This window comes from Barbus barbus, assembly GCF_936440315.1.
Source record: "Barbus barbus genome assembly, chromosome: 34".
Classification (NCBI taxonomy): Eukaryota; Metazoa; Chordata; class Actinopteri; order Cypriniformes; family Cyprinidae; genus Barbus; species Barbus barbus.
In genome coordinates this window covers 10,353,964-10,378,065 of record NC_136762.1, presented here as the reverse complement: position 1 = coordinate 10,378,065, position 24,102 = coordinate 10,353,964, and the positions used below count along the sequence as shown (strand labels likewise).

The 24,102-nt window shown below is 37.5% G+C and overlaps 2 protein-coding genes across 4 annotated transcripts; one reads left to right on the top strand and one right to left on the bottom strand.

The window, feature by feature from the left end:
• The first annotated feature begins 5,063 nt into the window (after positions 1-5,063).
• LOC306854372 (uncharacterized protein) lies at positions 5,064-10,723 on the top strand. Its single transcript, XM_079392314.1, has 3 exons — positions 5,064-5,290; positions 7,307-9,339; positions 10,209-10,723. Exons 2-3 carry the CDS (start codon positions 7,494-7,496, stop codon positions 10,229-10,231), a joined length of 1,869 nt encoding a protein of 622 aa, XP_079248440.1. The 5' UTR covers positions 5,064-5,290; positions 7,307-7,493; the 3' UTR covers positions 10,232-10,723.
• A 538-nt stretch (positions 10,724-11,261) lies between these two features.
• On the bottom strand, positions 11,262-23,410 carry LOC306854589 (transmembrane protein 87A-like). 3 transcript variants are annotated; one of them, XM_079392734.1, is made up of 21 exons: positions 23,201-23,410; positions 22,823-22,892; positions 22,441-22,532; positions 22,242-22,361; positions 21,995-22,048; positions 21,241-21,306; positions 20,738-20,791; positions 20,513-20,636; positions 19,809-19,870; positions 19,471-19,654; positions 18,193-18,292; positions 17,913-18,006; positions 17,687-17,754; positions 15,221-15,333; positions 14,009-14,067; positions 13,819-13,922; positions 13,658-13,728; positions 13,074-13,135; positions 12,802-12,854; positions 12,586-12,616; positions 11,262-12,159 (listed from the first exon to the last, which is right to left on the bottom strand). In XM_079392734.1, exons 1-21 carry the CDS (start codon positions 23,336-23,338, stop codon positions 12,118-12,120), a joined length of 1,761 nt encoding a protein of 586 aa, XP_079248860.1. In that variant the 5' UTR covers positions 23,339-23,410; the 3' UTR covers positions 11,262-12,117. The 3 variants fall into 3 exon arrangements, with proteins under 3 accessions (XP_079248860.1, XP_079248861.1, XP_079248862.1); XM_079392735.1 differs by having other exon boundaries at positions 11,448-12,159; positions 15,221-15,329; positions 17,683-17,754; XM_079392736.1 differs by lacking the exon at positions 17,687-17,754 and adding an exon at positions 15,648-15,712 and having other exon boundaries at positions 11,448-12,159.
• Positions 23,411-24,102: the final 692 nt, after the last annotated feature.

Below are 24,102 nucleotides of genomic sequence, written 5' to 3'. Positions count from 1 at the left end.
CTCAAGTAACTTAATGAGATAGCATGGAGCTAATCGACAGGATAGTGCACCATTGGGTGGGACCTTGGCTCCCAGAGCCCCCTCCCACACAGCAGGGCTCGGTCACAACAACACCAGTGATTGAGACTGACAGGCTGTGCGCTAATAAAGAGATTACACGGAAATCCCTCTGAAGCCAACACTTCAGGACTGCGTTCGTTTAGAGATCTAGAACAGCTGCACCTCAAAGGTTGTCCATGCGTGAAGTTAATGTTACGTTTAGGCCGCAAGGGACACATTGACTAATCAGCATTATACTATAAAAGGTCTGTGAACAGTGCAACTTGTCTAAGCTGTCCACCAGGGCAGTGGGATGAAAGATCTCAGCTTGCTTAATCGACAAAAGTCCCACAAATGAATGGCTGTCAGGTACAAAAATAGCTTGTAAAAATTAACAAAAAATATGTATATATATAAAAAAAAACTAAATATGACAAAACACAAAATTACTAAAACTTTAATTAAAATTAAAGTGATAACAGAAAATATTACATTGAATTAAAAAATGTTAACAAAAATTATAGTAATATATTACTGATATTAAAATAACACTGGTTCACCATACGATAACATGCATTTCAAAAATAGATTTCATTAATGCCGACTTCTCAGTGTTCCAGTGCATGTTATGATATCACCCGGCCAGCAGCAGGCCTAGCATGGCCAGCTCTTATTTTGGATCAGATCAGGGCTGATGGATGTTTGGGGCTGGCAAGGGCAGCCAAAAACTGTTCATTCCACCAAAGTTCTCCTAGGTACAGGTTGCAGAGGAGTAAAGTATGCCAGAGCAATCTATTTCACACGGCACAGCTGAAACCTAATTACACAGATTAATGTCCCATGGAAGGTGCCATTACTTAAATAGCCTCCTAAAAAAGGCGGAGACTTCGCTTCAGCCCAAATATGCGGTTTAAATGCTAATGGATCCTTCAAATCTAGATTTGAATATGTACATCTTGACTTTCTCCAGTCTGCTGCTGGAGTAAGATTTTGTGCAGCCTTTAATTCCTCCTCTGCAGGCACTTCTCTTGACAATGACAGTAAGCCTGGATAAGTCTCCTCTCTGCCTTCTCCGACGTGAAATATTTAACCAGGCCTGCCAGTGGCAGAGTGAAAGGCTAAACTTATCATTTAATACTGATTTCGTTCCCATGTCTTACCTGTTTAGTGTGCAAATGCCAGACTGATTAAACTTTTACTTCCCCAGTGAACCGTCAGGGACCCGGCGTTGGGGGGGCGGACAGAAGTTGATCGGCTCACTTCTGATCCCGGTGTTTACAGCTACATGTGGAAGCACGTGCTGTCAACCCGCCACGACACCGGCTTCTTAAAATAAGACCTCGGTTGTGGCGGATGAGAGCTCAGGAAATGTAGTTGACAGTCGGAGCCATGAGCTTGATGCGGCCTTCGGTTGAATGTATCAGACCAGAAGCAACCCACCCCCAGCTTCACCCCTCTGCTCACACACAAGCGTGCTGTCGCAAGTCATTAGTGTGGCAGAAATACACACACTTGCTCCTTCCACTCCATCCGAAGCCCGCATGGGCATTTCACAACAGCGGCGCAACATCTTCCCATCTCCAGAGCCATCTAGAGCCTATGTGACATCAGATGTGCATTTACAGGCTTAGTGGCAGGATTTTGTGGGCTGTTGAAGGAAGAAGCTTGTGCATGACCTATGTGTTTACAGATGCCATAACTGTGGGAAGAACAGTGTTTTTCTGAGGAATTCCTGTTGTTTGTCCTTACAATCTGTCATGTCTGATTGCAACCAACAGTTGACCTTCACATCCTTCTTCTCTCATTGCTGTGTTGCTCATGACATTGAAACACAGGTTAGAAAAAAAGTCTCAAATCAATTCAATCATTATTTGTTTTATCACTTTTGCATCACAAATGATGTGAATCATTTATTCATTCATCCATTTGGCACTTTTGATGCAATGTGGCAAGGCATTGCATTGCCTTAAAATTATTTTAATAAATCCATCCATCCATCCATCTATCTATTTGCCTATCTGTCTGTCTGTAGTTGTTTGCTTGTTTTTATTAATTAATGAATTAATTCTCAAATTAATTAATCACATTTCATACACAGTGGTAAGACTCTGGATTGTCTTAATATAATTATTATGAATTTTATTAATTTACAAATCACGTTTCAGACAAAGTGCAAGACATTGCATTGCCTTTATTTTATGTGAATTAATCACTTATTGATTGATTGATTTATTGATTATTTATTCATTCATTGATTCACTTTTTAAAAAGGCATTTAAATTTTCTTTCAATCACATTTCATACACAGTGGAAAGACATTGAATTGTCTTTAAATATTTCACTTTTTTAAAATTATTAATCAAATTGCAAAGAATGATTTAAAAATAATGCATTCATGGATTAAAATTGATACAAAATGAATGAAAAATACATTAAAATAATATAGTGTAATTAGCAAAGTGTAACATAGTGCTCATGCAGCCAATGAATCTAGATATATTTTTATGATATTGTTTTTATATAAATTATTTATATTTCCCAATCCTAACCATGTTTTATCAAGAGGCAGTAGCCTATACCTGATCTATCATCTCTGAAGTGCAGTGGAAGGTCAGACAAAACCTCTGTTCATCACGCATGTGCACACACAGCCACCTACACAATCAGAACTGTTACTTCATGTCCTGTAAAAATAATCCCCTGTTATCCTGCTATTTATAGATCGCTCCTTCAAACTGACCAATCCCTCATGCTCCTCCCCTTCGCTTGAATGAGCATGATTTTACTATGATTCTTTGGCAGCTTGATAATCCTTCAGCGTCGCTCAGTTGCACCATGAACCAGACCGAGACTGAATGTCTGACTCGATGATGCCTCCAGACAGATGTGGCATCCTCCATGAGGAAATTAAAGCTCAATGAAGGAGCGCAAAATTCTCTTGCAGATGCTCAATCGTATGAAATATTCATCACAGAGTGATGCATTTCCAGTGAAACGCACATATTATTCTGGCCTTGGGGCAAATTTTGTCCGATATTTTAAACAGGCCCACAATAAAACATTATTTTGGCCTTGGCACAGTCCTAAATATTCCATTTCATTCCCTGGCTGCTTTAAGGTCTCAAGAGCAATTTCTGTGAAGTAGATACTTGTAATAATCTTTCTTACTGTCCAGTTGCATAAACCCAACATGCACACGGGCCTTTGTTCTGATTCCCCAACAATTAGCTTCAGATAATGAGGTCAGTTGTTCACATTTCTATTTGTGGAGCCTGTGCAAACGTCTTTTCATTTTGTAAGGGAGCGTGTAACACAGGGTGAGATGTAACACCATCAACTTAACCAATTAGAAATTAGCTACAGCGGTGACATCACTATCATAACAGCCTCCTCAGGTGAGAGTAAAAACAATAAACTCTGGTTTATATATTAATTTGACATATTAACAAACATTAAAGAACAGAACCAGCATCTAAATCATATACATTTGATATATCCACACCAATGATCGTGTAAATTAAAAACATGAAATCTCATGGCTGACTATATAGGAAGGTACTTATTATCTGTATTTTGTACTTTATTGCATTTGTGTTATATAAATAAAAAATATATATTTTCCCCCTCACTCTATGAAAAGATAAAATAAAAAATACAAATTGAAGCAAATATATATATACTTATTTTATTTTTAATTTTCTTCTTATTTTTACCCCAATAACAATGTACATAATTTACGCCGGGGCGTGAAAACTTTTAGAATTTGAAGATCAAGGTAAATTTAACTTAATTTGTCTTCTGGAAAACATGTAAGTATATTCTTTAGATTCTGAAGGGCAGTACTAAATGAAAGAAATATGATATTTAGGCAAAACAAGAAAAATATACACATCTTCATTCTGTTCAAAAGTTTTCACACCATGGCTTTTAATGCATGGCTTTTTCTTTCTGGAGCATCAGTGAGCGTTTGAACTTTCTGTAATAGTTGCATATGAGTCCCTCAGTTGTCCTCAGTATGAAAAGTTGGATCTCAAAACCATACAGTCAATGTTGGGAAGGGTTCAAATACCCAAAAATGCTGGAAAACCAAAGAATTTGTGGGACCTGAAGGATTTTTCTGAAGAACAGCAGGCAGTTTAACTGTTCAGGACAAACAAGGGACTCATGAACAACGATCACTAAACAAAAAAACACAGCTGTGGATCATTCAAGGTAACAACACAGTATTAAGAATCAAGTGTATGTAAACTTTTGAACGGGGTCATTTTTTTAAATCCAACTATTATTTTCTCTTGTGGACTATATGTAAACATCTTTTATGTGAAATATCTTATTCAGGCCAGTACTAAATAAACAATAACATGCATTCTGTATGATCCCTTTTATTTTGGTAAAATAATTAACATTTTGCAGATTCTGCAAGGTGTATGTAAAGTTGTATATGCCTCCATAAAAAAATCTATTTTTTATCACAATAACTTTATGCAAATTTTTTTTAATGTCCTTAGTTTTTACATCCCATCATTGCACATTATCTATCATAGCCTACTGAAAAAAGAAGAAAAGCATATAGGCTATTTTTCCCCTTTTTTTATTCTCATTATTTTTTACCATAACTGCACAAAATTTTACATTTATGTTTTACAGCCAACCCCTCTTGTTCACTCTTTATACTTGACATTAATTTACACAATTTATTGATTCGTTGTATTTTCTAAACTACTTCAATTCACAGCAGACAAATCACATCAAAGTTTAAGACATAGCAGTGAGTTACAGACGTTACAACACTCCCCAGTCTCCCCGACCACTCGATCTGTTGCCCTGCGCCAATCTGAAGGGTCGTGATGCAACATCACCACATTTCACGCAAATCAGGGGAAGTGGCTGAAATTAAAGTTACCATCTCAACCCCGTACAGTGTTGGGGGCGTGTGTGTGTGGTGGCAGGGTGTGTGTGGGTGTGTGTGTGTGTGGGGGGGGGGGGGGGGGGGGGTTCTCCCTGGTTGCTAAGGGCAACAGGGTGAGATAGATGGAGCCGCAGCTGCGCGTCTGTTAATACCAGCGCTCGACCCTCAACGTCTCCGCGCGCGCAATTCTCCACACACACACACACACACACACACACTGATCTCTCTTCAGTCAAGGCATGAGGATGCGAGAGGGGATTTAGTTTCAGTGTCTTTTCCAGTCTGCAGCAGATTATTACCTTTCCTCCAGCACACGGGTCGGATTTAGACACGAGGAACAAGGTTCGCAGACTATTTTCTTAGTTATAATATTTTTGTTGTATTATTATGAGTATTTCTGTAGTGCAGAACTTCATTTTGCATTTATGTGTCAAAATACGTGTTGATTTGAACACTTCTCCTATGCAATGCATTTACAGTGGTCTTATAAGGAAGTGCAGAGATTTATTTGGAAAGGACAATAGGCGCGCAATGACTGCGCACTGGATTTGAATTCGTAGACATAGTGAAATTGAGTATTTGGTTCAATGAATCCGTTTCCAGCTTGTCTTGCTTTGTGTTTATGTTTATGAATAAGGACATCTGCTTCACTGTTGCGTGTTTGCTCAAGCAACTGTTACGAGTTCGTTCATTCATTCATGCGATCAACTTCGCCAAAGTGCCAGACTGTCCTCTCGCATGTTATTATCAGACGCACTCAAGTGTGAATTTGCTCCCAGTTGCGTCCAGTCTGTGGTGTAGACTACGTGTCAATGAAATACCTTTTTACAAAGCAAATGCACTTCGGTCGCTGAATTGGATGCTAACGAGATTTCGAGAATAAAACAAGCATGGCTTTACCACAATAGACACGGAATGCGCGCGCGCGGGTTGTTGTTTTCCCACTGCATGATGATTTCATAATTCCCACATCACACATTTACACGGTGACAGACGTGTTAGCGGTTACCGTAAGCTTCGTGAATCGAAATATATATATATTTTTTAATTATTCACAAACTACTGTGAGGTCCTATAAATTGGTGATCTGAATCAAGTGACATGAATGAGCATTGTTCAGGGTTGTTTTCCAGACACAACAGAAGTAGGATGTTGCCTCGAGTCTTTTCGACGCTTTTTTTGGCAAATAACGTACTGCTCGTGCAACGCCGTCAATTAAAACAACTTGGGTGATGTTGATATCAACACATTTTTACAAAATGGAGGATATGGTTAGGGACGCATTAGCAATGCAAATTAGGTTTTGAAGCGCACTGGCACCTGCTGTCTCGAGCATTTGCATTGGCTTCTCCCTCGTTTCTCATTAGAATTATGTTCTACTTCTGCAAAGCAAGGTTAGGGCTTTATCGAGGGAGCTTCTCCAAGTCTCTTCTACTGCGTTTGCATAACAAAGGGAAAGGGTTTTGTCCATGAAAACAGGGGACAAACCCGTCAAGCGTCAATTGTCCCAGTGTCAGTCGGATGGGCAAGCAGGGTCTTGTGCCCCATCAGTAAACAGACTCAGTCACGGCGAAATCCAATTAAGCCATGTTCTTTCCATCAGGCTTTTCACAAGGCAATATTGCTTCTGTTTTTTTATGCTACTGTACTCATTTTATGGTGCATACAGTCATAAGGTTCCTTGAATAAATCAATTATGTAACTATGTCACATGTGGTTTCACCTCTAGCGTCTCTGACCAAAGACAACGTAAAATTATTTGAAATTCGAAAGTGGGTCATTCAGAGGAAGAATTAAATTGCTTCAAGCATCAAGAAAGCCTGACGAAAGATCATTTCAAAAGAATCCTCTGTGTGGAAAAAAAAAACAGCCCGAGTGTTAAGCGATATGAGTTGACCTAGGGTGAAGAGTTTAGAGGTTTATGATAAGATCTTTCATCGTCATATGGGCAATGCTATGTGGACTTATTTTTGCGTTTGCCATTTTCACGTCCTTGCCTGACAACAAATATGTAAGCATTTACGCAATGAGATCAGCTAAATGTCAACAGAAGATGTGGTGTATTCAGATCAATATCTTATATCTAGATTATATCTAGATTTTCTAAAGTACAAGAAAAACTTCAAATACCCTAAATGGTAAAACACGTCAGTGATCATGTGTACACTGTGACTCCAAGGTGACTGGAGGCACTTAAAGACAGCATATGTTTGTCTAGTACATACTTTATTTTTACCCCATGTAGAACACAGCAGTACAGCTAAGATACGCCAGTTTCAAGCATTGTAAATACAATCATTGCTGATTTAAATACATGCAGCCATTTTAAAACTAATTGTTGTTGTTTTCTCCTTCTAGCTTTGAAGTCCATCTACTCCATACGGAATATGATGCAGAATTGCCCATTTCTTATGGAAATAAGTTGGATAGGAACACTCACAGAGCTGTTAGCTGATCATCAATGAACTCAGTGTCCATAAAGAACTCAGGGAAATAAATATATTTCAACAAGCAAGACCTGATAGTTGGAGTTTTTATTTTCGATATGGCAGCAACCGAGGCTAATGCAGAGCCTGTCCAAGCAGACATTGTCGAGAACAAGGCTGAGGTAGAAACCACAAATCCAGCCCCAGCTTCAACAGAGGAAGCCCCCGCTTCAGCAGAGGAAACACAGCCTACTACTGAGGCACCGCCAAGCACAGAGCAACCAGCTGATAGCAAATCCAAGCCAGCCTCTGAGAAAATATGGGACTCTTTTTTAAATAAAAGTGGGCTTGGAAAAGTAATGGGAGGGAAGAAAAAGAAGGAGCAGCAGACAGGAGCTGAGGATACTACTGGCGAGGAGCAGGATAAGGTCTCTAGCCAGAACGATCAAGGGGATGCTGCAGACCCTAAAGAGCAGGAATTTAGTCAGCCAGCAGAAGCTGGCGAGGCTGCAGCTGATGGGCAGACTATTGAAAAAGCACCAGAAAATGAGGAGGCTTCCCAAGAGCAAAAGGCATCTGGTGCCAAGCCAAAGCAAGGAGAGAAATCTAGTGTTAGGGCCTTCATCCGCAAGCCTGTTGCTAAAATTTTCTCGCACAAAAGCACAGACAAAAAGGAGGGAACAGGGGCACTCCAAAAACATGGCAAGGTTCGGTCAAAATCACTAGACAGGCTGGAGGATGCTGATGCCAGTACAAATGTGGCAGACCAAGCAGAGGAGCCTCAGACTGCAGACGAGCCAGACAAGTCTAACCCTCAAACAACGAAAAACATGAAGCGCTGGCACTCTTTTAAGAAACTCATGGCTCAGAAAAGTCACAAGAAAAGCACAGACGAGTCCAAGGATGCTGAGGGTGCAGAAGGAACCAGTGCAGATGGAGCAGGAGATAGTGGGACACTGGATTCCACTACAAAGTCAGAGCACTCTGGGCAAAAAAGGTGGAAACTAAAGAGATCCTGGACATTCCAAGGTCTGAAGAGAGATTCATCAGTTGTTGGAATTCACAAACCAAAGGACAAAGACTCTTCGGATGTTAAAGATGAAAATGCCCCAGAGGCTGAACAGGGGACGGAAGATGTAAAGGTAGCCAGTGACGTAGAAACACAGGAGAAGACTAACGCTGAGAGTGAGGAGGAGAAAGGAGCAACTGCTACTACACAGCATGCAAAATCGGTGGACCAGCATGCAAATGAGATCTGGACCTCTTTCAAAAAACGAGTTATTCCCAAATCAAAGAGGGCAGCTGACTCTGGTGGAGTAGAGGATGAAGCAGCGGGTGAGCAAGAGCAGACTGATGAACAACAGGCGGGTAAAGACTCAGGCAAGACAGCCAAGGCAAAAAGGACACACTTCAACCGTGCTGTGTCACTAAAGAACTTCATACTGCGAAAGGGGAAGAGCACCAGCATGGACTTGGGGGAGGGTACAGCAGCCCAGAAAGATGGAGATGGTACTGGTGAGAGTGAGGCTAAAGACGTGGATGGCCTTGATGACACAGCTGGGGCAACTGATGTCCCACAGACTAGATCAGAGGAGCAGACTATGGCTCCGAGTGGGAGCAATAATGAAGCTCAGGTGGCAGGCGAACACAAGAGTTCTGATGGAGAGGAGAGGTCCCACACTAGTGCACCATCTGATCAGCCATCAGACAAGTCTCACGTAGTGGATCCAGCACCAGAGGGTGGAGGCCAGACAGAGCCAAAAGCCAATGGTGAGAATGGATGCTCGGATGCTACATCAGAGGACACCGCAGCACACAATCATGAAGCAGCAACCCAGAATGACGTGAAGGATGAGGAGACCAACCAGGAGACCATAGACTCTAGTGGCAAAACTTGTCCGAAGGACGGGAAGATCCTCAATCAAGACAGGAAGTGCGATACTGTCAATGCAGTTGCCCAAAGCGGTGAGTGTGAAGCTCCAGTTGACTCGAGAGATCTACAGCAAAATGGAAATGACAAAGCAGAGTCTAAAGTAGGAGTAGGTACTAGTGTTGAGGTAGAGACTGGGGGGGATGGGGCCCCTCAATGTGGAGGGACCCTTTCTGGGTCAGCGAAGCCCAATACAGATGAACAAGAGGAGGCCTTGAAGAGGATGTTCTATGAGGTTGCAGCTTCCATCGTTCGTGCAGTTGTATCCTCAGCCACTGAACAGTTAGCCAAGGAAAAGGACGTTCTGGACAGTAGTTTGAGGTGTTTCCAGCCTGAAAACAATAGCAGTTACACAAATATTGATGTCAGTTACTGTCACAGAGAAGTTACTTTAAAACAGGGATCTCTGTATTGATCCTTGGCGATCCTGAGCGCCTTCATCTGTGTTTGTGGGAACATGTTCTGGTGTTGTGGACACATGTGAAAAAGATATTGCTACACTCTGTCACCCCTTTAAAACGTTGTGAATTTTAGGGTCAGTGAATTCTAAGGAAGATACAGGTGCTTTAATTGAGCCGTTGTGAAGTTATGCAAAGTAGCAATTTGTGTATTCTCAAAAAGTATTCTATACATAGTAATTTATTCAAGGAAAGATTACAGCATGTCTCTATGTTAACATGGAACCACTAATAATTGAGTGTTTTTGAGGTAGAGGTTTTTCACAACACTGTCAGATGCAGTTGTGTAGTGTTTGCTGTCCTGTATTATAAAGTTGACCATTTTTATTGGTGAATCTAAATGAACCTCTTCTCTATGACAAAAATGTGTGTATAATTAATGAAAATTTTAAATGTAGAAATATATTGTAATATATTCTGAAATCTCTTCTGTTATCATTTACCAGAAAAAAAGGCGGGAAACGTGTGACGCCACACAAAGAGGATTAGATCTGCATGGGATTCGTTCAGCGAGGAGCTTTGCCCCCCCTCCCCCCAAAATATGGAGTAATCACATGTTTACGCCACAATTCACCATGGTGAGAGATGCAATCCACATAGTTTTAAAAAAATCTTGAAAAGCAATAATTCAGAATCATCAATCGGTGCAGTTCTTGCTTCCATTCCATCATTGTAAATGTTTTGCCTGTCTACTAGTGAGATTTTATATTGTCATAAATGACATTCCTTTGAAATGTTAATCTCAGTGATCACAAAGTACCGTGATCATAAAGACTGTTAGTTTTATATTAATTGCCATTATGTTTGTAGTTTTCCTTTGACTAGATATATGTGTATATATATATAACAGCCCGCCAGACTGCCCCCAAATTGTAAATTCAATACGGAATGTGCTCTAATCTCTGTGTTTTTGTTTTTAGACTGTTATCATGTGTACATGAATAAACCACCATTAAACATTAAGTACTTCTCTGGGTTTTCTTGCAGATTATGCCATCGTTGACAGATTTGAGAAAATGCTGACTAATATCAGATTAACTAGGTTTGCCGTTTGGGGCAGTTGTAAAATACACTCAGCTAATGCAAATCAATGGAGAGAATGTTTAGTTTCCGTCCAAAAAAACTGTTTTGCAAATAGTGCATAATTTGCATCTTGGAAATGGGAATACACATTACATAAAAACCCTAATATGAACACTATATTGTGGCAAATGTCAATTTATATTGGATTACTTTAACTGTAATTTAATATCCTACTCTATCCCTTTGATATTTGTATTGAGCTCAGGTGATTATGACTGTACCATCCTTGATGACCATCACACTGTCAACTTTTTACACTAAATCATGCTATTAGAACGTTAACCGCAGCTTAACAGAAATCCTAGCAACAGGTTTGGTGCAACACTCCCTGTAGATCACCGCAGGGTCAGGGTTAATGAAGAACCGTGTGGAAGTATTAACAGATAATGAGCTGATTTAACAGGGACAAAACAGGACAGAGATATTGAGACTGTATTGGCAAGTGGGTGAAACTGACACTGCATGACAGACTTTTGAATGTGGCTTTGAGAATGAATCAATATACCTATTGACAACACGACCCGGGTGGACTTTAGCATATGCAGTCAAAGCTTTAGGTCTCTTCTTGCATGTCAAGAAGGGTCAATAACTTTTTACTGTTTGTCTTGGTATAAAAATACTTTTATTTGCAACAGGCATTGTCATATGCTGCTAAATATACTGTGGCCAGCAGTTTAACTGGTAAAAATCTAAAACCTCGCCATCTAACTGTACCCAGGCGAGTGTCTATTAACTATGACACAGAGCATTAAAAACTCACACCAGATAAATCCATTGAAATCCATTGCTTAATGGTGCACAGTCCAACAAGATGACACTTAATGGCCACTTTTACTGAAAATACCACCAGGTCAGAGAGGTACTGTTAATTTGTGAAAGCATACTGACGAATTAAAGAAAACCAGAAGAGAGAGCTTTTATCGTACATGTTTTCCCATCTTTATGTAATTAATAAGAGGATTGTTGTGCAAAAGCCTCTTAGTGAAAGAGCACAATGCACAAACTAATGTGTTTTAATCACATTTTGTACTGTAGATATGTAAACAACAGTCAAAGGCAATTTACAGTTATGTTTTAAGAAACTCTTACAACATTATCTGAGAAAATATAAATACAAACAGGCAATTAAAAATAAAACAAAAGTCCTTTAGTGCATTACCCTCATCGTATCACATATTTACAGACGTTGCTTATGAAAAGCTCGTGTTTTGGGATAAAGCAGTTGTGCATCGTCGTACACATTTTATATATATTACATACATCTTCATAGATCTACTCCATTTTGGACATCTCAAATTTTGTAGTCATGATCTCCTGAGTGGGGAAAAAAGAAAAAGAAAATCAAAATCATGAAAGGAAATCATCTTTTAAACAATGAGGAAAGCGAGTCATTTAAAAAAATGCTGTGCAATACAATGAAATTCCTAAAATAAATAACAGTTACAATTTAAAATCCTGCATTTGTTGTAGTATGTAATCTCTGATCTCCTCTTTTAAGAGATTTATCCACATTGGCTGCTGTTCGATATACGAACACATCCAATGTTAGCTTAAGTGAGCTCTCATTAGTCAGACAAAACCTCCAAAGCCTCAGCGCTCCTTTTGTTCCAAGCAGAAAGAAAACAACTGACGGAGAGGGAGCGAGGGTAAACACTGACGTGACAGGCTGAGCGCTTTCTGCTCTACTTTAGGAGCTCAAAGGGTGCCCACTGCTGGCCAATCAGAATATTAGACACTTACCTCGTCTGAGTCTAGCAGTGGAGGCAGTGCGCTGCAAAACAAAGAGAAGGACACGTCAACGACAAGGCAGAGATTGCTAGTGGCTTTTTCAGGCAAACTGATGACATGTTTGGGTCTACAAATAATCAGGGGACATACTGAATAGTGCTATTAGTGCTTATATCTATTTATCATTCTAACCATAATTTCTATACACATATGGCTCCCTGGACTTACACATCAGCCATTGATGAGGGAATGTTCTCCTCAACCCATTTGAGATCTTCATCCTGGATGGAATATGAAACAAATTTACCATGAGGTGAAGGCCTTGACATCACCAAAAACATACACAACAATAAGCAATTGTTTCCACACAATATGGTGTTTTTGTTTTTATGTAAACAGCATGTCTAATCCTTTATAAGGCATTCTTATACATGGCAATACAACATGCTTATTTTCATGAAACAATTACATTTTTTAGGCCAAGTATTGATATGAATTACCACTTTGCTGGGTTTTGCACTTCCATTGGTCTCTGGTTTCATTCCTCTCATTTTCACACCCTCTGTGAATTCAAGTTTAACTGGTTAGAACCAGCTAAACACAATCAAATGAAAGTACAGCAAACAAAGGCTGATAACCAGATCTGCAGACTTGATAGGCAGCATTCAAGTGTCCTGATGAAATGTAAACTGCATGTTGTTTATAAGTTGGCATGAAATGAAAAATGACCCTATTTTCTAAATGCACGTTATAGATCTTATTGTAAACTTTCTCTATGTATATGTTTATTTAAAAAAAAAACTGACCTAGTAATTTTTTGTTCAAATGACAATTTGTCATCACTTCACCAATCATTTAGTTTGTTTAAACCCATCCCTGCAAGCTCATGTACATCTGCCTCCACTTTTGAGCGCATAAACCGTGACAATTCTGTTTCATCACGACTTTAAATCAAACACATCCTATTTAGTGGAGAACGAAAGGCAGCTTGTGAAGATCCCATGTGCAGAATTATTTCTCCATCTTTAAATACAGGCCACTACTTCTGTCTCACACCTGCTCATTTTTTAATTAAGACTCTTACCGAAGGCTTCATTCATTAGCTGCTCCTCCTCTTCCTCACTAACCTCATCCACCAGTGGACTGAAGGCATATCTGAAGGGTTCAGAAGGACAAAGATTGACAATCTTGTTTCTGCTATTAGCGGAATGGGGTTGACCCATGGGTAGAGTTGAAGCTCTTTACCTCTGGTTGTTGGCTGATGGCCTCCATAAGAACATGATGACAAGCAGGATACTAGAGAACAGGAAGCGCCAGAAGGCGTCATCTATCCACAGCTCTCTCCAGTCCTACAAGAGTAGTTGTGAAGCCAAGGAGGCGTCATTAAAAGTAGATGGACTAGAAGACATATTACATATAAAACGAGAAGGCTTACAGATTGGCACTTGGATAACTTGAAGGTCTTTGTTGTCCACACAATAAATATAACAGAAGCTGAAAGAGAATAAGAATTTCATTATGAGAATATGTGACAAAAAAAGAAAGCAAAATAACTATATATGGAAACTCTTTATTTCAAAAGTTTGGGCTAAGTAAGATTTTTAGGTTACACTTTATTTTAAGTTGTCCTTGTTACAGTGTAATTATACATTTAGGCACCGAGTAATAATAATTAACTAAATGTACTTACTATATGGTTAGGGTTAGGATTTGGCTTAGGGTTACTTGCATGCAATTATGCATAATTTATTGTTATTATAATAGTAAGTACATGTAACGTGTAACAAGGACACCTTAAAATAAAGTGTTACAGATTTGTACGTTTTTGTTTTTTAAAGGTATCTCTTATGCTCCCCAAGGCTGCATTTATTAGATCATTAATACTGTTTGTTTGTTTGTAGTTACCAGTTATAACAGCTATATTCATGGCAATGAAAAAAAGTTGTAAAATTTATTTCAGACAAATTCTAAAACTAAAACTAGTTTCACTTTATTGAATATCTTTTATCATTAATACAGTAAAACAATAATATTGGGAAATATTATTACAATTTAAAATAACTGTTTTCTATTTTAATGTTTTAAAATATAATTTATTCATGTGATAGCAAAACTGAATATTCAGTAGTCATTACTCCAGTCTTCAGTGTCACATGATTCTTCAGAAATCATTCTAATATACTGATTTGGTGTTCAAAAAGCATTTCTTATTATCCATATTGAAAACAGTTGCATTGCTCAATATCTTTTTGGAAAACTACATTTTTCTCAGGATTCTTTGATGAATAGAAAGTACAAAATAACAGTGTTCATTAAGAAATAGAAATCTTTTGTCTTACTGACCCCAAACATTTGAACGGTAGTGTATCATTAAAGAAATATCAGTGCTAGCAAGTTTTCAGTAAAATGATAGTTTGAAAATTTGTAAACCTAAATATAGCAAGAAAGAGAGACGGAGATTGAATGCCCCCAATTACGGCTCACTTTCCATTAATAAATCATGTAACCCAGATGTTTGACACAGACCAATCATAATTTAGTATGTGAAAATTACACAGACATTAATCACTGGCATTTTCAGTGCAGTACTGTAATCCTGTCAAAGACACTTTGCACAATAATGTTGTAGTGGGATGCATGTGCTCACCAATGACAGCGAATATGAGAGTGTTGGTGAAGTGTCGGTAAAGGGAAAGCTTGATCACATTTCTCCTCAGCCGAAGGAGCTTCATCGTCTGGGCCAGGCTAATGAAGATGTGACTGAGTGTCAAGGACTATATCTGATCACTAGGGCTCAGTGACTTCCTGTTCATACACAATCTAATACAAACAGTTTACAGACGTGAAACAGAAAATGTAGAGAACTGTATAGAGTTTTCCAGATTGTAAACGTGCACAGGTTTGTCCCTTAGGTGTTTTCAAGCTTTAGGAGTACGGAAAATCACAGAAATCGCAAAGGAGGACAAAAAGAGGGGTGACCAACATCCCACACACGCAGGGTCACCGTTACACAACCCATTAAAAGAGAAAGAAGGACACACACAAACAGCAATGGAGAAACGTAGGATATCCACCAGCAGAGGGTAGAGTCGAGAACAGCCAAGGGGATGGCAGCCAGCAACACCAGGTCATCTTCAGCCTGGCAGAACAATAAGGGGAAGAGAGAGGGAAAGACAGAGAGAGCCAGAGGAAGAGAGAGACGAGTAGCACCATCACACATACCATCAGAAGGACCTCCATCGGGCTGGGCGATTGCTTATGATATTCAGCACCTTGATATTTAAGTATTTGCTCTGATATGGCTTGAAACTGTGACTTTTATTTTATTTACTTATTTATTTTTTGATCATGTGTTACGGTTTTGGCAAAGCTGAATTTTGAGCAGCCATTAATCCAGTGTTCAGTCTCACATGAAATCATTCTAATGTGCCGATTTGGTGCTCAATAAACATTCCTTATGATCAATGTTTGAAACAGTAGTGCTGCTTATTTTTGTAGAAATCATTAAAAAAAAATTTGACGAACAAAAACTTGAAACAGATAGAAGTTACTATTACTAAAAAAATATTTTCCTATTTTGAAGTAAATCGCTGAATCAGAATTGATGTACAGTTAAACTGATTAACAGAAATGAACAGATCTTACCAACTATTGTAATGATACATTTTCACCTCCAAATAGTGTTAAAACACCTACTGTGGTGTTTAATATTGCAATCAAGACTGAGAGTACCATATGCCAGATTGAACAGATTACGTAAATCTTTTGTTCATTAGACAGTAAAATTAATTGATCAGAATAGGGGGTCTAAGTAGGCAGCAAAATTCTGAGGAATGGAAGGTACTTAAGCTTTTTGCACTGCAGATGGATGTGTACCAATATGTACTTTTGTGTGTGGACTGTATTGTGTAATGTGTGCTGCTGTGAATTAATGTTAGACAGTAAACACTATGGGATGCGAGACAATTTTTGGAAGAAATTCCAACAATAAAGTGAAAATTGAAATTGAATTGAATCATCGGAAATACATTTTAATATTTATTACATCGCCCAGCCATAGTTACTCAGACATTCAGTGTCGATCCTAGGATTCAGGGGGCCCTATGAAAAACTGGCTTCCAATGGGGGGGGGGGTTAGTTAGTATGGTTGGGTTGAAAGAATGGATGAATTCACACTGTTTAAAAAAAAAATAAATAAATAAAAGTTGAGCCAACTTAAAATTTGAAGGCTACCAGCTTCAGCAGATTTTTGGGTTCTCTCAACTTATTTTTGTAAGAGATTCTCAACTTTTCGTTGTAGAAACAAAGTTGAGAAAACTCAAAAATCTGCTGAAGCTGGTTGCCTTCAAATTTTAAGTTGGCTCAACTTTTTTTTTTTTACAGTGCAAAGTCTCTTGAAACGCAGTGTCCGTGTTTCTTGAATTGCGCTCGCGGAAAGCGTTCGAGAAACAGTATCTCTTCCGTGGCTCGGTACGCTTTCAACTTTTTTGTTTTTTTTGGCTCGAGCCTTTGTCAAGAGACTGTACGGCATTCACTTAACAAGATTTGACTGATTTTTACGTAGAGAGAGTGACAGCGCACCGCATTAAAAGAAATGATCATTCATGTTTTCATAACCGCTGGCCAAACTCTAAAACGAAACTAAAATTAAAACATCTTTGAGAGCAAGGGTGCCCCCTGATGTTTCGGGGGCCCTACGCAACATGCGTATTCTGCGTATAGGGAGGATCGGCTCAGCACACATTGCGAAACCATTCAGCCCAACAAAGGTAGATCATGCTACTAGCTTTGAGGTAAGACTGAAAAAAGATATTTCACAAAGTATTATCCCAGCTGCACAACACCATCGCACGAGCCAAAGAAACAGAGAAGAGCAAAGAGAGACTCAAATTTCCATAACATGGCTTCCTAAACAGAATTGAACAGAGTGAATTGTGTGTAATTGTGACCGTAGCCAAAAAAAAAATAGAACTTTAAAAGTTGGATCTACACGGTTCGATCTACTTTCATTTCCATTTATCTGTCCCAATCTACACCATGCAGAAGTCACTGTAATAACAGCACAAAATGAACACAGTCTTAACAGATGATCGACTTATGAAAGGATATCCACCACACAATACAAGAGTCAATGAGGGCCATAACAATGTCACAAAGCAGCCTGCTTGAACCACCGTGCTCCTGCGAGAGAGAAACATTAAGCTTCAAGTGACATTTGGTGCAGAATAATCATTACGTTAAATTAGGTTTGTCACAAAGGTGGACATGTTTCTCCATTGGTCACTATTTTTCATTTTTAGTGAAATTGTGTTCAGTTTCAGCTGTGAGACTCTCCTTACCGTGTTGACTCTCAGTACACCTTCAATGATGGAGAAGATAAGGTAGAGCAGTCCTACCCCCACCACCCTGTGCAGCAATGCTCCTAGTCTTGGTCTGCAGCGAAAAGGCGGAGTTATTGAAAGAGAAATCTACAAAACTATTTACTCAATTTAACAATGTAGTAACAAAGTGTAACTTTTGATCAATTTAATGGATTCTTGGTTAATAAAAGTATTACTTCTTAGATCAGATCCATTTTGTTCAACTGCCTCAATATATTACTGTTTCGAAGCAACTTACTTGACTATGCCATATCCAAGGCTAGCAATGATGACCAGCACTCGAGCCAAGGTTCTTTTTACAGCTGAAAGCACCTCTGCAAACACCACTGCACCTTGAACTGCACACACAAATAATGCACCATAATGACTGCATATACTATAGTAAACTTATCAATGTTTAACAGCAAATTTACACAATCAATAATATCAAATATTAACCCCAGGATTTATTCATATTATAGACAATACCATACTGTACATCAAAACACTTTGTCTTCGTGTTAACCATAAAGCAGCTTTATTTTTAAATTTACTAGATTACTAGAATTAATTATAAAAATATTAAAAAACTAAATATTAAACAGCCCTCAGTTTTCTTCACAATGTGCAGTAACTGATTACATGTAATCTGGATTACATAATCAGATTCCAAAAATTAAGTACTTGTAATTTAATATACTTGTAATCAGACTACAGTTACTTTTATTGATTGCATGATTACATATTCACACAATAGCAATAAACTATTCATATTATATTGATCCTCCTTAATACCTCTTTTTCATCCGCTAAATGTTCCTTTCTAAAATAGGATGCTTGTTATATACATTCAGAAAATCTTCCAGTTTTGTGGACATTGACACAAAGACCAGTCACTATGTCAGGTGGCTCCACAGCATTTAAACACTGGATTTACAAAAAAATGATATCAGGTTTCAGAAGTGTTTCAACATTGTATCAACTACTGATGACCACATTCATTTTTATTTGAATTATCAGGTTATTTAACCATGTATTAGTGTTTAGAGGGCTTTTATTTTTCAAACCCTTTTAAATGCACACATTCACTTTATTTCTTATTTACATGTAATGCAGGCATTCCTGAACTATTTTTGTGATCTGAACATGATATATTCACTTGAAGTAACCCTGAGATTTTAAAATAAATATTTAATAATCAAGTATCACATTTGCACGTTCATGACTCGCTCGCAGGTCAACAAATGTTTACTTTTTTTTTTTTATAAGCGTTTTTTTTTTATTGATGTTATTTTAAAATGACTTATTTTCATTTGAAATTTTATGATTTAATTAATTATTAGCTTTCATTAAACTCACAACCCCCTGCAGTTCATTTACGAACCCCAGTATGAGAAACCTTGATGTATGCACTTCATGTTGTTAATTACAACGAATGGAATATATTTCCTTACTCTTTGTATGGTCTAAATTCAAGTTGTTTGTGAAATGAACAAATATAACAAATATTTAACGACACATTTTTAAGTTGTGTTACCTGAGAGGCCATCATAACGGATACTCTGGAACTCTGCATAGTAGACTGCCTTCTCAATCATGCCCAGGAAGATCACTCCTCCAATCCAAAACTGAATCCGAAGTAGGTCTCTCCAGTAACACGCAGAGAGAGCCAACCACAGCACACCCATAAACACATAGATGATGCACATCACCATGTAGAACTGAAGACAGTGGGCATTGAAAGAAAAATACGAGTGGAAGCTTTGTAAATGAAAGAACCTCCCAAAATGCCACACAAAATGCTAACATGTTGCTACTGAACTACTGCAATTAGACAACTAAAAAAAGCAAAAACAGAAGAAAAAAAAAACTCACAATCATCAATGGCCATTCAGACGCTGAGATATATTGATAGTCACCGTGCATCCTGATCTCCACTGTATAATACATTTTTTAAAATGATTATTAAAATATTAAATATATATTTCACTATAAATATTAATGCATTTATAAAACGTGACCCTGGACCACAAAACCAGTCATAAGGGTCAATTTTCCGATAAATAAGCTTTCCATTGATGTATGGTTTGTTAGGATCTGACAATATTTGGCTGAGATACAACTATTTGGAAATCTGGAATCTGAGGGTGCAAAAAAATCTAAATATTGAGAAAATCACCTTTAAACTTGTCCAAATTAAGTTCTTAGCAATGCATACTACTAATCAAAAATTAAGTTTTAATATATTTATGATAGGAAATTTACAAAATATCTTCATGGAACATGATCTTTACTTAATATTTTAATGATTTTTGGCATAAAAGAAAAATGGATAATTTTGACCCATACAATGTATTTTTGGCTATTGCTACAAATATACCCCAGCGATTTAAGACTGGTTTTGTGGTCCAGGGTCACAAACGGGTTAGTAATTGTACACGTTATTCAAAAGGCCCCTTGTTGTCAAAGCAGGCTGTTCTCTTTCATAAGACATTATAATGGCTTTTTGAGTTCCACAACAGTTTATCACTATATAAACCTCATTATTACTGTTAAGGCATGCCTAATTATAGTCTTACATTGAAAGCTTGGTTTTTTCTCTTTAGCAGGTGGAGGATTTGATGCCTCAATTTTGATGATGAACATATAGGGGCTGTCTTCCCAGGTTTGTGCCACTGCAAAGTCTGATTTAGACTGTTTTTGCTGCAACAACAAAACATGCATGTAAAAAAAAAAAAAAAAAAAAGTGAGAGAGATATTAACCTTTTTGTGAATCATGATTCTGTCTGTGCTTTAATACTCACCGAGGTCTCCACTGATGAAGGGCCTTTGCTTTTTGGAGCATTTGTTGCTGACGGCTAATCATGCAAACATTTGAAACAGTGAACTGCATAAATCTTAACATTGTTGGCATGGAACTTCATGTTACATCATATTACATCATTGCTTCCTTTACAACAAAATGTACTATCACTTAATAATCATATCAAGGCAAAGGAGTAAATCATCCAAAAATTGAAATTCTGTCATTATTTACACACTCTCATTAACATGTAAGTTGCTCTTTTCCATACAGTGAAACTAAATGGTGACTGCAAAAATAACTATATATTAGTTTTGATCCATTTTGAAGCCTGACAGTCCCTAGTCCCTTGTATGGCAGAGAACCGCTCAGATATTCTGCTAAAGATTTCCTTTTATGTTCTACAAGAAAAAAGCATCACATAGGTTTAGAGGGTGAATAAATGACGACAGACTTTTCTTTTTTGTAAATTTTTGAAAAATATTAAACAGATTATGAACCAACATTTTTTGTCTGCTCTTCTGTCTTCACTGCGTCCCTCCTTCTTCTGCCTTGTGCATTTGGGGTTGGCTGAAACACAAAAGAGCCGACAAAGTTTCCCAAGGTGTTTTCTACAGTAAAGCCCAAGTAAAACTTTGGACTGCAGCAATCTTACAAATATTTGATGCTAATTTGCATGGTCATTTCTGATTTCGCAGTTTTAGAAATTTGGCAGAATTCCTTCCACACTGGACTAAATCTAATCAGGATCAATAGTTTAATAGCTTGACAGTAATACGTTTATGAAAGATGATCCTGGGCACACACTTGACTGAGCCAATGACTGATTAGACCAGGCATTCAAATTAACAGCAAAATCTGCTTGTTGTTTAAGCTTTGGCTATTTAAGTTAACAATAAAAACAGTGAGAAAACAGTGAGACAGAATCTGTGTCAGATAATCAGAATGACAAGTGAAATGCTAATTAACAAGGCTCTTTGGAAAACTGGATTCTGATTGATCAATCACAGCATTCTGTGTCGCTGAATTAGGCAACTGATTTCCAACATAGCTAGCTGTTCTAGTTTCATACATCACTCTCTTTCTTCACATATAATCATCTCAAATCAGTATTTCATATAACACATTTCATGTGTTAAATAGTAGATTCAATTATGTACTCAATCAACTTTGCAAAAGTGGATGACCATACAAGCACAAGCTATCACTATTTTTGACCCCGGAAAAACCCTGGTTTAAAAGCATCAGTTCAACTTACTTCAGCAAGAAATGGATTCAGCGGCTTAGGATCATAAAAATCTTTTACTCCAAGCTGGGGAGTCAAAAAAAAATAAAAAATTAAGATCTTTTGGCATTCATATTCATTTATCAGACCTGTCTGACCTGACTTAACTAAAACATTTAAACCTAACACTAAATACAAACACTTTTATGTTCATTAACACAGTGATAAACCGTACATTCATTCAACAAGTTAAGTATGAGAGAGTGAAGATGCCATGTACCTTAATTGCAGGATTACTAACTTCACACATTATAGGCTCATACTCGTGGTACATGTAGAATCCAGAGCTTCCTTCACGGAGCACAGAGTCGCTCTTAAAATACACTTTTGCTGATTCAAGCTTTTTGAAGAAAAGAGAATAATGCATATTAAACTTCTGTAAATTCAAAAATAGCACTTTTTGGTAAAAATACACTCACACCAAGTCCAAACACTTCATCGTAGCAAGGAGAACTCCGCAAATACCATTCTATAGTGACGTTTACAGGAACAGCGCACACTGCAGTGTTCACTGAAATATATACAGCATAAGAATACAAATAATAATCAGAACAGTCAAAGCATGTCATTTCCTGATGCACTGGATTCAATTATTACACAAAATTATAAATTAAAGAGCATATATAAATAAAAATTATATTTTATTTACTTACTTTTCTAAATTTAACATACTGGCCTTTTGGCATGTGCATTGTTACATTTACAATTCTTTTCAACGCTAATAAAAAAATGTCCTCGTCAGTGTCAGAGAAAACTGGGAGAAAAATATAAGAAAGCAGATCCAGTAAAGAGCATACTCACATTTAACTTCAATCATAGTGTTTTTGAACATAGTCTTTGGAAAATAGTAGAACTCCGGGCTCCCATCTACCTAAAATACACAAAAAGAAGGATTCTTACAATTTGTTGAAATACTTCATGCTTATATATTACACAAGAAATGTATTTGTAACTAATAAAAAGATTAGTATCAGACTAAGAAATCTCTGCCTACAGCTTAGCCTCATCTCTTATTACACATGTTCACTGTAGGCAGATAACATCATATTATCAATCCCCGATATATGTTCTACACATTCTTCAATTCTTTTAATTCAGGTGTTGTGTGGGTAAAGACAATAGACTGTCGCGAGACTAAAGATACAACACTAGCGTCACTGCAGGTGGTGATGCACTTACATTTTCCACATCCAGGACCCATTTTCCCGGCTCTGATATAGCAGTCAGCGGTGGTATTAATACAAAATGAAGAATGCCAACAAGCAAAGCTCCTCTGAATCTTGCCAACACCAATGACTCGATCGTGACAGTCGCCATTGTTAAGGAAGCAGTCGACGCTACAACTTTGCGAGCTACACTTCCCTGTGCAAATCTACATCCTGTTCGACGTCACTTGGTGGGCGGGGACCCAAAATATGAAAGATTATAGGCTACTACAGTTATGCATAATCTTAAAACAGAAAAGGAACATGAAAATAAAAGAGAGAAAAAAATCATATAAAAGTATTAACATAAAAAACAATCAGAACGGGGTACAGTCAGGTATTAAATATTAAATTAATATTTTGCATATGTATGCACGTATATAAAAGTAAACAAATACTTTATATATAATTAAAGTAAATAGATTAAATAAAAAATATGTAAAATATTCGTTGAATCCAAAAAGCTAATCTTCCCATAAAAGTGAGAAGATTCTTGAACACTGAATATATTCATTGTTAAATTTCTGTCTAACACCACAATATAACTGAACGAGTACAATGCCCAAACAAATGCATGGTCTCAACATACTCATTACAGAAAGTTCAGTGTATATTTATTTATTTTAATTTTTTATTTCTGTAAATAGTCATTTACTGAATAAAATCTGTGAATGCAAACGTGAATGTTTGATGATCACAGTCAAATCAAATTCTCTAATTCCATACTATATTATATTGGCATTAAAAAAATAAATAATAAATAAATAAATAATAAAAATGCTAGATTTGTTTGCTTTTTCAGTTTTTTGTTGAATTTGATAATTTATAACTGTTTATAATAATGATCATTTATTACTGTTTGTAATTTAAAAAAAA

Bases quoted from the DNA above. Each gene is read 5' to 3' on its own strand.
- LOC306854372 (XM_079392314.1), top strand. From the start codon at position 7,494: ATGGCAGCAACCGAGGCTAATGCAGAGCCTGTCCAAGCAGACATTGTC. The intron at 9,340-10,208 runs GTGAGTGTGAAG...ATCATTTACCAG, and splicing joins CAATGCAGTTGCCCAAAGCG to AAAAAAAGGCGGGAAACGTG.
- LOC306854589 (XM_079392734.1), bottom strand. From the start codon at position 23,338: ATGGCGACTGTCACGATCGAGTCATTGGTGTTGGCAAGATTCAGAGGA. The intron at 14,068-15,220 runs GTGAGCACATGC...ATTCTCTTTCAG, and splicing joins TCTCATATTCGCTGTCATTG to CTTCTGTTATATTTATTGTG. The intron at 12,855-13,073 runs GTAATTCATATC...TATTCCATCCAG, and splicing joins GTGCAAAACCCAGCAAAGTG to GATGAAGATCTCAAATGGGT.